General features: G+C 39.5%; 1 protein-coding gene across 1 annotated transcript in view; it reads right to left on the bottom strand.

The window, feature by feature from the left end:
- Positions 1–1981: 1981 nt before the first annotated feature.
- The window catches only part of sorcs3b (sortilin related VPS10 domain containing receptor 3b), a 37599-nt gene continuing 21424 nt past the window's right edge, over positions 1982–18156 (bottom strand). Inside the window, exons 17-26 of the mRNA XM_034681119.1 lie at positions 17584–17755; positions 15356–15542; positions 14917–15050; positions 14452–14575; positions 14028–14140; positions 13611–13745; positions 11357–11456; positions 10352–10457; positions 10089–10249; positions 1982–4642 (exon numbers count right to left, since the gene is read on the bottom strand). Of these exons, the coding sequence (XP_034537010.1) occupies positions 4578–4642; positions 10089–10249; positions 10352–10457; positions 11357–11456; positions 13611–13745; positions 14028–14140; positions 14452–14575; positions 14917–15050; positions 15356–15542; positions 17584–17755 (1297 nt within the window). The 3' untranslated portion in view covers positions 1982–4577. The remainder of the gene's footprint in view (positions 4643–10088; positions 10250–10351; positions 10458–11356; positions 11457–13610; positions 13746–14027; positions 14141–14451; positions 14576–14916; positions 15051–15355; positions 15543–17583; positions 17756–18156) is intronic.

Raw genomic sequence — 18156 nt, 5'->3', positions numbered from 1 at the left:
ACAGGATAAAATGATGATCATGAATGTGGGTCGTCTGTTTATATCGTCCTTCTTAACAAAATATCTCATGAATTTCTTTGGGGAATTACTTTCAATTTGGGACTTAAGTCCACTTTGATTTAAGAATGAACTTGTTCAATTTTGTTGGTTTAAAGCTGGGCTTGGTAGGCTTGTAAAACTAGCATGAATTTGAATATAGCAAGTCTTCAAGACTCCGTCTAACCCCTCCCACCTTCCCCTTGGAGCTCCTCCAAAACGACGCCCGAGCTCACATGCACGAGCACCGCTGATTCATGAACATATGATCGTGACTGATTCAAAACCAGTCCTCACCAAAACATTATCTTAGTGAAAATAAAAACACAAACAAACATGGCTATTGTTAGTACTCACAACTGTCATACTAGCATTATCCAGTTGTACTGGTGACACGATATCAGGAGAAAAGTTGTAACGCATAATACTGTAACAACTCTACTGTTTGTTAAATGTGTTCAGTGAAGATCTTCTTAATTCCTACAGTGTTGACAGTCAGTGAAGGCATCAGGAGAGGTGTAGAGTGTGTGAGTGGGAGAGAGGAGAGACAAGAGGAGAAGTTTTTCATTCATTCAAACATTGATTGTTGCTTTGTTGGTTGTCGTGGTCACGGTCGACAGTGACCGGTTATTAAAGATCAATGTGTTCATGAATCGGCTCGCCATCCCTACAGCGTCCGGACGGATGCTACAACACATATACATTTTCTGTAGGACTTACTAAATGTCATTAATTATTTTGCTTGTCAGAGCCCCCGTGGTGAGAGCTTTTTAGACTCTGATCCGGACTACAGTCCAGAGCAAAGCACCTCATCGGGTCAGAGGGGACAGGCCCGAGGTCGAGCGAGAGGGGCAGTAAATAGAGTCAGGGGAAGCAGAAGCAGGAGACGGGGAGTGCACGCCGGGGAAATGTACATGCAGGAGGCGGGCAGAACGGCAGGACGGGATTTGATTGGTTTAAAATTTTGGGACCCAAAAGTGGTGATTGGTTGGTGTTTTCCCAGGTTTACTCCGGCTGTAGATAGCAGCTTTTTCCACTCTTTTTCTAAGAACACATTATGTATTGATTACCATCTGGACATAAAGATCATTTAACCCGTATAACAAAAAGTGTATCTAAATCTTACTATCAACCCCAGCTTTAAGTTCCTAAACTCTTTCCCCATTCTTTCTGATCACTCCTACTATCAGTCATATATACTGATCAGTAAACTTAGACCTTAAAAGTAGGCACGGCACATCTCCAAAATCCATACTGGAATCATCAGCGTATAATGAAACATATTTTTTCCAAACATACACTTGATCCCCTCTATAGAGTTCCTTTAGAAGTCTTTATTCACAATATCAAAGAGCTGGACAGACATGACAGTGAAGTGTTACTTCACTACTCGGCAGCGTTAACCAGCTGAAGGGTGATAATTCTGTTTCTTTACAGATCTGATGAAGGAAACGTAGCCGCTCTAATGTCATTCATTCTTAACAAACCATCAGTTCCTCATCATTCGACTACAGCCTCAGTAATTGTTCCAATTAAATCTGTATCTGGCAACTTGAGTGATCAAGTGATAGAGTGAAATGAAGCTCAGTGTGAGTGTCAGATGGGAATCTTCACATGGGTGTTATCACACTTGTGCCCATTAAAGCTAGCTTCAGAGCCTCTGTGGAATCATTAAAGTGCTCTGCTGAGACCGATACACCGGCTGCTACGAGACACCTGTGTGTGAGATAAGACTGAGGATGTGGTGTAAGAACAAAGCTCAATGAACCCTTTTGTCCTCCGGTTTAAGTCATGACAACACGCATGTGTCTCATTTAATGACAGCCAAATGAGTCTGTCCTGACATCCTCTAACAAGGACAGGAGGCGTTATTAGTGTGTACCATGTTATAATCTTATATTCCTCAACAACACAGACTGTTAGGTAGGAACATAGAAAAAACAGATCCATATAAAAATACATTTATTTTGAACAATTTTAAAATGGCAATTTGTTCACAGTAAGAAATATGATTTAAAACAAGACGATTTTTATATCATCAACAAAAATGAACAATATCATAGATCATGCACAACTTTCGGCAATTGCACGACTAGACTATTAGACAAGGTGTTTACTTATATGTTTAATGTGTCAAGTAAACTTCAAAACCAGCCATGGAGTATATACAGCACTTGCTCACCCTAATATAGTCTTAAATCTGGTATCAAAGATTATCAGGGCATGCCACTGTTAGAAATTGAATAAATAAATGAAAAGAAACAGTTCATTGTGACACTTTAAGTCATGAAAACTCTGTCTGTGCAGTGAGTTGACTTTACAATAAGGTGGGATGAAGCTACTGTATAGATTTACATTCCATCTCTTTTTATGTACAAGCTTTTTACTTCAAAGTTTCCACCTCTAAGGCCAGACTTCCCTGTCCTTTATTTCACATTAGTGTTGAGTAACATCATCTGAGAAACAGTCATTGAGAGCACCATTTTATCTTACAGAGCAGAACTATACGTGTCTTTCTCATGAGCATTCACAAAGTCAAATGTTGACAGTTTAATGTATTGATAAATATTCATTAGTTTATATTTACAACTCAAAGACCTCTAGTTTGAGGGCGGTAAATGTTGTTCTTCCAGAGGGTGATCAGAGAGAGGTCTTACCCAACAGAGCGGAATATTGACCAAACTTAAACAATCTATTAACTTTGTTCTTGCCTTTAAACGGCCAGCTTTGCTTCTTTTTACTTTTGTTAAGGGTTGGTTTTTCCCTTCAGGGTACAAAAAATCTCACAAGATATACAAACAAAATACAAGGTTACTGTTGTTCAATCATGAACCCTTACTTCACTCCAACTTGAGGGTCCTCTACTGTGTTTCAAGCACATTCAAAGAGTTATGAACCCTTATGAAGAGTCTTATGAAGAATGAATGCATATGACCATGTGAACAATGGTCCATTTAAAGTGCAGGAGAATACTGTACTGTTGACTTTATAACTAGTTTGGATAAGTCAATAGTGCAATTGCTTTCTGCTGTCAAAAGATAAAACATACACTTACAGACAATTTATCTGAACACACCTCAGGTTTAGACAAACTTGCCCATGTGTGCAAAGTTCAGCTTAACTACATTGGTTACAAAAAATGAGCACTCTGAGCTTAGTTGGCTAAACTTGAGTTCAAATGAACTTTATCAAACTTATACATGAAGTTAAGCTCACCAAGCCTTTCTATGTGTACTGAGAGTTGTATGTACTTATTCATTTAGATAAGGACTTTATGAAGAACAGCAACATGCTGCTTTTAAATGCTTTTTAAGTTTGATTTCTCTACGGTGGTGGATAAAGCTAACCGACCAGCAACAGCCCAAACAATCTGCATTGTGAGAATTGTGCTGCAAATCCAGAAGCGATGCAAAGTCAGAAACACATGAAAAAGAGCTGCATGAACAGCAAACATGCTGCAAATACATACACAAAGCAGAACACAGAAAACACAAACAGAAGAAACACAGCGAATCAAGACGTTACCAAGAAGTGCTCCAGGCCTTTAGGGGCACTTAGTGGAACAGTTTAGAACACATAACATTTACTATTGATTTGTATTGATGGGACAGAGTGAGTGAGCAAGCTCAACTCTGTTATTGTAATGTTACTCAGAGTCTAAAAAACTTTAATTCAAGTTTATTTTTGAGGCCTTTATGTCTTTATTTTTAGAAGGTAGGACAGTGTGAGGTGGCATGCATTACAGAGCTTTAGGATAGATTCGAACACAGTCCACCTGCGTCAAGGGCCAAAGCCTCTGTATATGGAGAGCAGGCCTGCAGAAAAAAAAGTTAATATACTGTTCCATTGAGCACCTCCTAGAGGACTGGAGCACTTCCATTTTCTTATCTTGATTTGCAGCATGCTTCTTTAGCACGTTTTCTGAATTTGCATCATTAATACACAGAGTGTGTGTGCTGCCAGTGCAGCTGTTTTGACTCTTTGTATACCAAATATGTTAAAATTTGCAGTACATTTCTGTCATGCGTTTGTTTTGTTCTCTTGCATGCATCGTTTCTTAACTTGCAGCACATTTCTCCTGATGAAGATTGTTCAAGATATTGCAGATCGGTTAGCTGGCCACTGTGGTTTTCCTCTACAGTTTTTGTTAGAAGAGGAATAATGAAACATTGAGCCACAATTGGACTTTTTTTTTTCAAAATCTCATGAAATACCATAACATATTTGTAAAAACACAACAACAATGTTTTCAATGTACAGCTAAGTAGCTAATTTTTATTCTGGGTACCCGTAGACTTTCACTAACTTCTTCATTTCACCGCCCTCAAACTAGAGGCCCTGGAGCCTGGCTCAAAGGACTGATCTTCATCAAGTATTGTGAAGTAGATATTGAGTCTATGTGAGTAAAAACATGACTTTGAACAATAGCAGCTATATATGTGAAATAAATCAAAAAAATAAATAAACAATGCCAGCAAAGCAAACAAGTTCAGCACAACTGTAACACAACAATCTGTACTTACTGAGTGACAGCTCATGTCTTAGACATTAGTACAGTTTGGAAACTCCCTTGTGACAATTCTCTCCATATTTCTCCCAATTCCACCTGAAAACATGCAAACACATAAACAAAGGCTTAATACAAGGACAGCAAGCTGCTTTGCACATGACAAGATGCCTGTTTTGCTACAGACAGAATGCAGAGATAGAGTCATTCATGTTTTGGGTTTATCTACATGACATTGATTTTGTTGAGAAGTTAAAACTTTCAAATCAACCAAACAACTCAATCGTAATGTCTCTAATCTTTTTGACTTGAAGATCAGATGGTGTGTAGAAGCTTTTAAGCTTCATTATAAAGTCCCGTCCCACGCGTTCCTGTTGAAAAGCCCCCTGTTGTCTCAAAGGAACACGGCCTTTCCTCACAGGGCTGAGCTGGTGATGGAGAGCCGATAAGATAGGATCACTGCAGTGACAAGTGGGGTCGTACAGATTGTGCAGACGCAGACTTATTCAGCGGTGCCATTTTTAAGTCTTCACTGAGTCAGTAGTTTAAATTCAGGTACTTGAGTAAAGCAGTGTGACACTGATTCCATGATCGCTCATTAAACTAACAACCTGGCAGTAAATGTATCAAAGTAAAGATGTGGCTGTTGATTCATCAAAAAGAACACTTAAAAAATAAAACTACAGACTCACAATTGGTAAGGTAAAAAATAAGATACAGTTTGTCATTGAGAGCTAAAAGGTTCCAGTCAAAGATTTGAACGTCTCATGATTCTCAACAGAAGTTTTCCATCATGCCAGTCCAGATTGGCTAGATAAAAAAGAAAAAAAAAAAAAGTGAAGTGAGAAAGAGACCTGACCTGAATTTATCACACTGCTAAAAATAAAAATGTGACCCTCAGTTAAAGTCTCTATCACTCCTGCTCTCTAACTTATAATTAAAACCAATAATCACACTTTTTACTGCAGAGGAACATTTTTTAAATCAAGAGAGTTGGAGGTGTTGATGGCTGTTAAGTGATACTTAACATCTTGTTAACGTCACTAAACACATAAAGTTCAGTATTCATGATTATTGAATAAAAAACAAATTCAACTTCTGCAGGAAGATGTCAAAATAATTTTTACATCCTCCTTTCATTGCTAAAAAGAATAAGTTTTTGAAATGTTTGACATAACTGTGTTTTGAGACGTGTTAAGTTACAGACATATTTTCACCAGTTGAAAAATTGTTCTTATTAATTTTAAAATGCTTAAGTTCAGCCTGCTTTCAAAAGTGAAATCCTGGTTAGTTCTCACTGGGCTGGTGTTTTAAGCAGCTGGATCATAGTTGGGGGTTCTTCAAACTAATTCACTGACAACAGCTTCCTGCTGGGGTCGCATATGTTTCTATGAAAATTGGATGAACAGCAAAACAGTGAGCTAAGGGTGCTGCAGACGGAGGTGATATATCGAGGTCTACTTTTCACTACTGGTTTTTATGTTGACATATAACTTTTGCAGTGTTGTTTAACCCTCCTGTTATGTTTGTTTCTCTGGAACAGCAATAATGTACCTGGGTCAATTTGACCCGGGGCATATTCAATTATCCAAAAGTGTCAGAACTCCAAAAAAATCCCACTCCACATTGTATTTAAACCTAATTTTTAACTCCATTACTAACCATTTAAATCAAGATTTAGTCCATTGGTGTTCTTTAATTCTCACAGATCATGGTTCAATGAGGATAACTCACTCGTTTTTCATTCAAATTCATGTTAAAACTTTTTTTTAATGTACATTGGAAAGCACTAAATATAAATACAACAGTTTTACATGACTTTGATTCATTTTTATTTTTAATAAGTGATGTTGATAAATTAACACGACACCTCTTCTGTCACATGCTGCTCAGATTTTTATGCTGCATTTAGCTGGTTTGGAAGACATGTATTGCCTTAAATAGACTTTGAAAAGGGGTCAATTTGACCCACAACATAACAGCATAGCTAATATGTTGTTTATACACAAAATGTATTGCGGTCACTAAATGCATGTCAAGTAAAACTGCGAGTTGCAAATATTTTAGATAGCATCAAAGTGTAAAATCATAAACTGTATATAAGGAGTGGATTTTGTCTGCCATCTTGGATTTTTTTTGCTAAAAGTGACCATATATGAGTGAGGAGGGATACTCAACCAGCTGAGGTGATGCCTTCCAGCCAGCTAGCCGCATCCACCTGTCATTTAAAGCTACCATGGATTTAATCATGCATGACTTCAGCCCAGAGGAAGGTTTAAGCAGACTGCCTTAATTATAGAGGCAGTCTCAAGTGGCCATTTGAGGATATACAGTTTCTCTATTCCTAAATGACCTCAGAGAGTGACTCTTGAGTGGAATGTAAGGATTTTTAAGGTATAACCACGGGTGTGAATGCGGTAAAGCCTTGTCCCTGATTGGCTGTTTTTTTTGTAAGTGCAATTCAAGCAATCTTGCAATTATCATGTGATTACTTGAGAGTTGCTCTTAAACACTATACTCTCACACATTACTGAAAGTGGAAGCAAGCTGCAAAATTCATGTGTTTTATATTCTTCAAACTAAGGAATGTTTTACCCCTAAAACGTCTCTGCAGAGCATCTTAAGAGTTCTTTGAGGTTTGATAAGTGCATACAGGATCAGTCCTAAATGTATTTGGCTTACATCAAAACGAGGTTCATTAAAAAAAAAGGCCGTCTCTCCTTCACAGCTCATGAGCCTCAGAGGGGGTCTGGCAAGACACTGAGTCGTGTCTGTGAGAGAGCTGTGGTTATAAAGCAGGAGATTTTTCATCATTTTTATTGTGTCCTTCACTTTGGGAAATACTGACCTCTTTAACTTTGTAGTGCCCTGCATGTATTATATGAAGCATGTGCAAATGTGAGCTGACATGTAAATCAATCACAATTAATTCATGTAAAAGTAAAAAAAAGATGCTCTCTGACTTAATTTGCACTACAGGTCAAATCTTACTTTCAATGATCAAACTTAGTTTGAACTTTTTTTTACATTTTGTCTGTGATTCTTATTTCAGAGCTCCTGCTGCACTGATCAAACTATCAATGAGCATGAGACTTCTTCCTAGAGCTTCTAAAGCCATTAGACTAGAATGAGATCACATAAAATCACTGTACCCAGACATTAATTAAATTAAAAGTGGTTAATGTTTTTGCCTCTGGTAGGGGGCATGTTTCCAACTGTCTGGAACAAGACCCCTACAGGCTTTAGAGATTCATCTTTCCTTTGTAAAATGTATCACAGAGGGGAATTCTGTCCATAGGTAATACAACTTAATCTAAAAGTCCGTGTTTAGGATTTAATAGTAAGCTAAACATTCAAATAAAAGTGTTTTTGTCTTCAAGCTCAAATCAGAGTGCATGACAAATAAACACTCGAGTCTCAGTGTAATAATAGAACCATTAAACAGCAGGTTATACATTTATTTAATCAAACTCCACATCAAAGGGTCCTATCCTGCTCTGCCCTTTGGTAAATGAACCATTGCAGAAGTAACCAAAACAGAGTTAATTTGTTTCAGAGCAGCAAGAACTCTGGAAAAGGTGAAAACAGCTGAGAAATGAAGAATGGCCAAAAGTGCTGAGTGACCAGAAAAAATGCCTGCAGCCCACATGTCTGTGTCAGGAGCATAGCAATGCTACTACTGTCAAGTAATCTGTGCAGTGTGCAGGGAATGAACAGTTCTCATCTAAAAGACGTCTCAGCGAATGTCAGCTGTAGACATCAAAAAAGTTAACCTGACATTCTGATATCTGGTTACTATGCTGCAGCTGTGCCCGCGGTGTGTAATTTGCAAAAACATCTACACTTCAGCACACAATAACCTCTGTCATAGAGGAGACTTCATTTGAAAAGAGGCTGGAAGAGTTTCAGTGTCTGCACTGAATGTAGCTAGAATTTAGTCATGACTTTTAGGGCAGTTAAATGTTAATTAGTATCTCTCACAGTGACACTCATCCTTGAAATACTGTTTTATGAGTCTGAGTAGAACACAGATATTAAAGTTTGAGTCTTGGTATGAATTTTGAAGCAAAGCTATTATGCACTGAAGTAAGCCAAAAAAACAAACTCAGGTAACAAGTGTTTCCCACATGATGCACAAAAACACAGCGTCATGTCCCGCACCACCTCTTATTGCTTCTCTCTGCCTGTAGGGGAGAACGGGGTTGGTTGTCACACTTTTTACTGTTTTGATGATCGCTCATCATTAAAACATCTTTCAATAGGCATTCCTACATTAAATTGAAGCTTAAGGTGTTGGCTTGAAATGTGTATCCCTCTCATTTTCCAACTCATTGTAACAAAGAGGCAATTAACTATCAAAGACACTCTGACACATTGTGACAACCAACCCCATCAGGGGGATGGTTGTCACACACTATGGGGTTGGTTGTCACAATGTTATTTTAATGGGAAAAATCTTTCAAAGAAGGCAAGAAGGCAGAACTAAATTTGAATGTTTAATTGCACTGACAAGTGATAGGCCTACATAACTTAATGCATTTAAACATAAAATGAGCAAGGAACATGAACAGGAAACACATCTTTTGGCCAGCCTATATAACAACATAAAGAACAAAATAAATGAGCCTAATAATAATGGCCTACTCAACTAGGCTACATACAGTTACTGAGTTAAAGTGATGGCAAATTCCCTGAAGAGAATGTGACGACCAACCCCAACTGGAATTTTTTGCTAGCATCAAGGCTAACAACCATCTAACAACTATTTAGCTAGCTAATAAAAATCTAAACTAAAGCTTTCCCCTCACACTTTGTAAGGGTAACACTTGTTTTGTTATAACCCCATCGTGTAAAACCTGAGAAGAAAAATACTGAGGAGCTGAATATTTACAATTTGGCATGAAAAACACTAAAAGTCCTCTCACCTCAACTTCAGCTGTCTTACTCCAGAGAAGACTATGGAGGTGAGCTCTGATCCTAATTCTGGAAATGTCCATACCCCAATTTGAGAGACAGCGCCCTCTGGTGGTGAGATATAACGAGTGTGCCAACCAACCCATGTGACAACCAACCCCGTTCTCCCCTATGTGACACATGTTTTGACAAAACTAATCTTCACTCAAAATTTCATTATCACAACCGGTGATCAGCACATGGATGAGACTTGATGGTAGCTTAGTATTTTGCAACAATCTAAAACTAAGATGGTGTAGAATGACATTGGCATTAACCAGCTGCATGTAACTTTTACAACAGTAGCACGACAGGGTTTGTCTTTAACAAGAGACACCGCACTTCGATTGACGCATTAACAGTAGGGAGATACTGTAGGACCTCTCTCTCTCTCTTAGATCACTTGCAGCAGAGCATGCATCAGTCACCATGTGCTATGTAAGCAAGGGTTCAGAGCAGGGAGGGGATTATTGTTGATAGAGGGTGTCACTTTCACATGGATAAAAAGTATGGTCTACGTGTGGTAAAATTCTGGGCTGTTATAATTCTCAACCTAAAAATGTTGAATATGGAAAATTCATGACAGGTGTACCTCGGCTCCTGGCCTCCAGCTCTTTCTCCATGAGTTCTTTTGGCGAGGGAAATTCGCTGAGCTTCACTTTTGTCATGTTGTCATTCTGACCGACTGTACTGATCACCTCCGGATCCTTCTCCTGACTGTCCTCAGTCTGAACGTGGATCCATGGGATTTTTCTTTTGACACAGAGGTAGAGGAGAAGCTGTGTGAGGTTTACTTGTATGAAAAAAGATTTCTAAATCACAGTGAAGTCTTTCCTCTTATTAAAGCAAATGCACCTTTTAAACTTGTAGATGAAGAATGCTGCTAAACCAACGAACACAACCGTGAGCAGCATCAACATGGCAGACCCACTGTGGATGGAGTTTGAATCCACAAGTGGCGCTGAAAGGTAAGCACATCACACAGACATGTCAAATCCCAGACATGATAAATGTGTTAGACCAGTTTTTCCCCAGTCTGAACCGTGTCTTATTTCAAGGAGATGACTTTCATTACCCTGTGTCATGTTACAACAGCAGGTACAGTTTGAAGAGCTGCTCTCTGAGTGTTATCCCCTCAGGGTATTAAAAAGAACCTTTAGGAGGTCTGCTGCCTCTCCCTGGGGACCGTCATGCAGTTAGCTTATGCATAGTCATGGCTTTCTAAATGCTGAGATGCAATATTCAAAGTATTTCCCCTTGTCGGCCATCTTTGTCTCCTTCAGAGAGAAGCCTATGAAATGTGTGACCTTTCTGAATCATTTTAAAGGCAACCCAGACCTTTGTATGCAGACACAAATGAAGACAGATCTGCTGGTGGATGAAAAGGGTAAAGCCACGCGGGCTTGATCGACACGTTTTTGCGATATGCTAATGACCCGGTGACCCCGCCGATTACCTCAGCGCATACGAAATGACTTCTTTGTCAATCATTTCATTGATCGAATGATTTCAAAGAGAGGTACTGTCTCACAGCCTCAGGTGCAAAACTGATTCACTGTGAAAGATATTTAAATCCTGTGATATACTTTATCACACTGATCTCACTCAGGGAATACTGTTGTCTTTGTATTTTTTCAGTCTTACAGCAGAACTCAATGTCACACAATCCCATGAAATACACATGGCTTATCTTTTGTGCATCAGCAGGCAGAACAAATTCACTTTTGATGTGTGGACAAACTTTACTGAACTAGCATAAATTAAGACCAACGCATCCAAACTTTATGTTTTTAGACACCTGGAAAAGGTTTTTAACGAAACAACACAGATCATAGGGAAAATAATAACAAACAAACTTACCCAAAGTTTGCTGAGTCATGTACACAATGATGCGAATATCAGCTTTCAGCTCAAACTGGATCAGGCCTTGGTTCAGGGCAGTGACAAAAATATTTGATATCTGTTTTAAAAAATGAAACAAAAAGAAGACATTTAGTCTACATTTATAAAAATAAATCTCCCAAGAGTTCATCCCCATGACGCCCAAATCAAATCATGAACTGGCATTCCTGACCAACGCTTTCCTCGAAAGAACACTTTCACACAGAGGCATATCTGTTACGAGTGGAAGATTTTATTATGATACATTTTTGTTTTTGTCAATAAGTTAATTTGTCCTATTACTACAATTACGCTTACACCTTTTGTCTTCACACAAATGTGTTCATATCATAAAACATAAGTAAAGAAGTCAATACAAGAGGAAGCATTCAAACATGTTCACACCAAGCGTGCCGGATACGGCCCTGGTGGTCAGGCTTTCAGCAGTGTGACTGCCCCCTGGTGGCTGGCGGCAGTATAGGTCAAAAAATCTGTCTCCCCCATTCATTTGAATGGGGGAGCAGTCAAACTTTAAAAAATAAATACACGTCGTGCGAATGTTTCTCACATCCGTATGCTGTAATTATATGTAGTTAGTATTTGACTGTTTTGTGTCCAAGGCCTCTTTTTTCTGAAAAGTTTATTTTTCGTTAGTTATTAGAGTTTAAAAACGGGGTTTTACTTCCGGGTTTCCTTTGATTCACAGCCGCCTTAGAACGAAACTTCAAAGGGCACACAGCGTCTTGTGACGTTACGCTGTAGGGCGGAGCTTATTACAAAGGCTTCACAGTCTCTGGCTGCACAATGGCTGCGCCCAGGAGAGGGATTTTTTGGCTTCAGAACCGTACAACGGGAAGAGGGGGAGCAATGCTGTCCATTTTTATTTACAGTCTATGGTTCACACACACTCAACAAAATATGTATAACTTCAACAAATTGTTCTTTAATTTTTTTTCCTTTTCCTGTTTATTACTTTTATTTCATGTACCAAATAATCTCGACAACATCCATTTAGTACTGTTGCTGTAGGTTAGTATTCTGTTAACTGTAGAGCTTTCATATGTTTAGTCTTTGAGCCAATATCCCCGTACATATCTTCCATACGTATGTGGATATTTTTGGAAACATGGTTTTTTTCTCTCCGTTTTACGTCCTCATGTTAGAAGGGTTTCGGATCACTGAAAATTAAGGTTTTCAAAAATGCATTCAAAGGTGGAGATTTTTGAAAACTCAGTTTTGTCGTTTTCACGTGGACAGCAGAAATTAAGTTTTGGGAACTGCTTATGTACTTGCGCATGGCAATTTTTGTTTATACTGTATGTACTATGCATGCACCAAGATGGCTACAGGTTTGTCTACATCTGCTTGGCAGAGTTACGCTTGATTGCATGTTCAGAGGGATAATTATTAAAAACGAGGTGTGATGGTGGATACATTTTTCAAGTTCAATAGTTTTGAATTTACCACTCCATACACAGTTTAAAGCAGGGGTTCCCAAAGAGTGGGTCAGGACCCCCTGGGGGGTCACGAGATGTCTTCCAGATTTTTTATTTTTTTTTAAGTAGTCTAAATGTGCTTATTTTACCCATTATTGGAAAAATATAGACAAAAATAGTATAAGTAAAACCCTGCAAATAAGTATTTCATTAGTTTTCTGCCTTTCTTTGTTGCCAGATGACTTCTAAAGTTAGGGTTAGGGTTAGCTAACAGTTAATTAACAAAATGATCAGTAGCAGCAGTTTAATTCATTGCAGCACAGGAAACACAGCCACATGTGCATGTAGGTAAACTAATTTGAAGTATGAAGTAAATGAAGTGAAGTGAAGCAACATTTAACCACATTGAGGGATCCTGGTTTAAAGAACAGTGTTTACAATAACTGCCGCTGGAGAAGACACTCAATACACTTGCGCCAAATAATCTTCTATTGTGTTTGACATCACTGCACATTACTGCCACCTACTGGCCTGACACACTTTTGCAGGCGTTTTCATCCGTTCTTGTGTTGATATGTGGAGAGGAGTATTCAAAAACACATCTTCTTTGAGTGGCAACTACTACCAAAAAAGTCATATTAACTATTGACCAGAGCTAAAAATCAGCCATCAACCAATGTAGTTTTCTAGTGTTCGTGATCTGCTAACAGTGATATTGCGTATGAGTGGCACCAAAATTCTTGATAAATATTCACATGATATGTAACTTAGTATTTTTTAGATATCATGTTTCTTACCGTCTCTAGGGCTTCCTCATTGCTCCTCTTATGTTCACTTGACATATGCTCATCAGGGAGGATAAAGAGCTCTGCTGTACTTGGGAGACCAGGGTACAATGACACCAGCAGCTGATCTTCAGAGACTCCAGACACCTGATAATTAAAAATGTATAACAATGAAGGCAAAACTTCCACACTGACATTCTTCCACTGCAAATATTTTGACACCTGTTTCGATTAAATTCACACCTGACAAGAGAGTCGGGTTTACTGACATCATAGTAAAACTTAAAAAAGAGAATATTTCCTGCATGGCCCATAAAACATGACTGTGGGATGAGTATTGCACATATCTATAAAATAGTCATAACCCTTAGAGCCACAGGGTGATGATAGTTCGGAGAAAGATCTCAGAGCAATAGAGCCGTGATGTACCTGTGACAGAGCTGTCCGTACCACACGCCCTATGTCCTCCCTCCACTCAGGGATGTCAGGATTGTGCTCGTCAAGAGCTGGCGAGAACGACAACAGCAGGGACCTGAAGAACTCTGAAAAAACAGGGATGTGTAGTCTGTTAGAGTACGAGTGCTACATCTAGTTTCCATGTTGATTAATCAGATGTGCAGTTTTGTCTTTTTTCATTTGGCAACATAAGCCTTGAAGTTAATTGCTCCTCAAGATTTTGTGTTCGCCTACCATGACATTTTATTCATTAGATAAGTCCACGTTGACACCAACACAGTGCTGCTTGCAGGATGGACCGAGAGGCATCATACTTTCTGTGAGATAGCGTATTGCATATTCATGTAACGTGCATCGTACCAATTAAAGAGCTTTGAAGACTGTCTCCCCCACTCACCTTTAACAGTTAGAACTTTTGAATCCTGTATGATGGTGCTCCCAGAAGCAACCTGGACCGTGACCTTGTTTTTCCCCTCTTTCTGAAACGTGTATGAGATGCTTCCCTCCAAGGTTATAATGGGCTGGATTTCAAAAGGAAAAAACACAGAGAATTTCAGAGAAAAAACCCTGCATACTCTCAGCCTGGTATAGAGTATTGCGTACATGCAGCCCTTGACATACTGCATAATGAGGTGGTGCTGCTGTGAAAACAATCAACATGATAAATAAATATGACCAGCCTTGCTAGCTGGATACCCCTAGAAAGACACCGGATAGTCACGTGCAGCCACATTTTACATGATTTGTGTGAAAGCGCTGTGGATTTACACTTTGCAAACAACAGCACGGGGATAATGAAAAGAAAAGCGGGAGAACAGAAATGGCTGGAACAACAACAGGAGTGGGAGGAGAAGCTTCTCACCTCGGAGCTGTTGTCAAACCACCAGAAGAAGGTCAATATTCTGGTGTGGCTCGGCCAAACCACGGCAGTCAGATTAGCCTCCTTCCCCCTGATGGTCACGATAGGAGCGGAGAGATAAACACGCTCCACTGGACCTGAGGCAGGAACACACGCACAGTAACGCATCCATACATATATGCAAACATGTGTGCATTCATATATATGCACTCACACACACACACATAGGTGGAATACATAGTGTTATTGCTATCACAGATAATGTAGATTTAGCTCCAGGTGTGTAGTTTTGCATTTTTCAAGGCTAAAAGGCATAAAGACAATACAACCATGACTAAAATGAAATTCAGCAGATAGGGGACGTGACTATCCATGAAAGAAACGAGGTTCATGCTATAAGCGCTGCCGCGGGAATGAGTAATGGTGTTTCTTATTCACATACTGGTGATGTGTAAAAATATTGTGCTGCTGTCAGATCCCTGGCTGTTCTCCGCAGAAGCTGACACTCGGTAAATCCCAGTTGTTCTGTAGATGTGCTTGATGCCATCGTCGGTCCTGCTCAGGTTAGAGTATGTGATCTTGATGCCATCCCCGAAGTCAAGCTGAATGCTGGTCCTCAGCGAGTCTCCCTGAGGGACACACCGGAAGACACGGCCTCTGTCACCACGGCTTAAGTCAGGAAACTTCAATTACACCACATACAAGTGACGTAAGCACTGTCCACTGCTAAAGTGCTCCGCCTGAGATGTCCTTTATGAGGTGTCACAAGCACTTTGTCGGTGAATATGAATGAAAGGAGACACAAATTCAACAGAGAAAAGAAGAGGAAAAGTAAAAGGAGAGCAATGGAGGCAAAAGAGGTCACGAATGAAGGGCTTCCAAAGTAACAAGAGTCTGTTTAGAATCTGGTGATTTTCCAACTGATAAATCATCACAAACACACTCCCCTTATTGATGTGTTTTTTTAGACTCATTACAAAGAAAAAACATGATTTTAGTAACTCCTTATGGCGTCCAGCCATGCAAATATATTTGGTTTTCACTCGTGCTTCTATAAATCTGTTCCTTTAGAAATTTTGCTGCAAAACTACAGTTCAAAGCCCAATAAGGCCCCATTTGTACTGTTGATATCATTAAAAGATACATTCAAAGAATCAGTAACACCTTGTCTTTACAGGGAGAGTGTCCCAGAGATCTTCGCAGCACCCCTTCTACGGTTTTACAGAGGTCATCTTCTAAAGAAGGAAATAGCTCCAATTAAAAGTGTTCGCACATCTAAGATCAAAGGACTGCTGCAGCAAAGAACCTTTTTGATTTATTTAATCCAGCACAAACAAAATTCCAGTTACTCCTATTAAATGGACAGAAGACAGAAATCTGAGAAATATCTCAAAACCCAAGCAATCAAAAACAAATTAATGGCTTATTATGTTGTCGCCCCAGAGATGGCAGTAATCATCTAAAGGCGGGTCAATTCACAAATGTGTTCCAGAGAGTAATTTCTCAACTATCTGATGTGAACATTCATGGCTCCCATGGGATGTACCTGAATGATCCACTGGCTGTTCTTGTCAGGCCACCACAAGGCTGCATTTCTAGCTCACTGTTAAACACCCTGACAAATATTTGATGGGTTACAATGAAATTGGGTACAAACATTCAAGGTCCCCTGAGGAGGAATCATCATCATTATCAGGAACCCTTGATCTCATATGTCGTATCAAAAGCTGATTTTCAAGATTTCAAACTCTTCAGTGTTATAACAGATAATGTATCATCATGATAAGTTGTCGAAAATTTTTAACAGACATTCATTGTTCCCTGAGGATGAACAGATCTGACTATGCCAATTGACTGAAAAAACGTAGTTTAAAATCAGTGAGAAAGTGCATTAATGTGTGCATGCAGTCACAGCAGTAATGTGCAGAGAACAGACCTAGGTCAGAGAAGTGTAATGGAAGCCATCTATGTTAAGCTTGAACACCCTTCTCTTAACAGAGGTGGTGGACTAAGACACCATTTGTTTCCAACATACAATGCTGTTTTGAATTCTCTGTCAAAACAAGTAAGACCATACTCACACCAGAGACCATATGACTAATGACTCACAGCTGACCCATCACCCTAACGACTGTCAGGAACTAGGCTAACGATTGTCATGAGGTACTGAACGACTGTCAGAAACTAGACTAACAACCCCACTTAGGACCCTTTGTGACTCCTGGACACACCCACGACTGTTAGTGGCTTATATCTTCGAGCTCTTCCCCAGTCAGGTCAGAACTGAAGAAGCCTTTCGGAGGAGAGGTGAAACGTCTTAAAGAATTTCTACCAGTCCAGTTGCCTTACGGATCAAGCTTTGGATTACCATGACCTGGATGACTGAGAACCTTCACAGACTAGGTCAGAGAGTTCACAATTCTCACAGCTCCTGGAAAGAAGCTACACCTTAGCCTTGTTGATCTGGCTTTTAGGCTGCACAGAATGTGAGCATGCTATCCTGCGATACCAGATGGTAAACATGGTATGACACTATGCCAGCTGAATATCAGCATAGAAGCATTGTCACTGTGTACAGTGTGCATATTTTTAGTCTAACCAACATTTCGGACCAACCCATCACTACAGCCTCTACCAACACCACAGTGACCTTTAGCTGATTGGACTCACATCATCTAGGTACACCATGAAGGTAACGTTGATTCCAACACTGGCACTGAGCTCTCCCTGACTGGTGGAGAGCCGGAGTCCTCGAGGCGGTCTTGGACGACATGCCTGCCTCTTTGGTGAGTACACGTTCCTCCCTCCTTCTTTACAGTTGTTGGATAAAACCTTACGATACCTTGGAAGCATAAAATTAGAGGACAAACAAGTGTCATTTCACACTTTCATTAAATTTATACTCCTGGCATGAAGCATAAGCTAGAACTAATCTTCATTGTGGAAAAACAATGCACCTTGTATTTCAGGGTTTCCTTAAACAGATGAGGGCAGAAAGTTTGCAATGCTTCTGTAAGTTACACATTAAAAAGAGAAAGCCAGATGTTTATGTGAAGATGTCGTGCTTTGTGTTACTTTATATCTTTTATGGCAAAGAGGAGCAGATGCCTGAGGTTACACCTATTTGGGCGTGACTGAAGTAGCTCACTTGTTATTCTGTATCCATCCTGTATAGTGTACAATATAAATCTATCTGCAAGTTTATTATCATAATTGTTGTGCATAGTCAAGCTCACTTTGCAT

The sequence above is a fragment of the Notolabrus celidotus genome, chromosome 4 (assembly GCF_009762535.1).
Source record: "Notolabrus celidotus isolate fNotCel1 chromosome 4, fNotCel1.pri, whole genome shotgun sequence".
NCBI classification, from domain to species: domain Eukaryota; kingdom Metazoa; phylum Chordata; class Actinopteri; order Labriformes; family Labridae; genus Notolabrus; species Notolabrus celidotus.
This window is presented reverse-complemented; position numbering and strand designations above follow the sequence as displayed.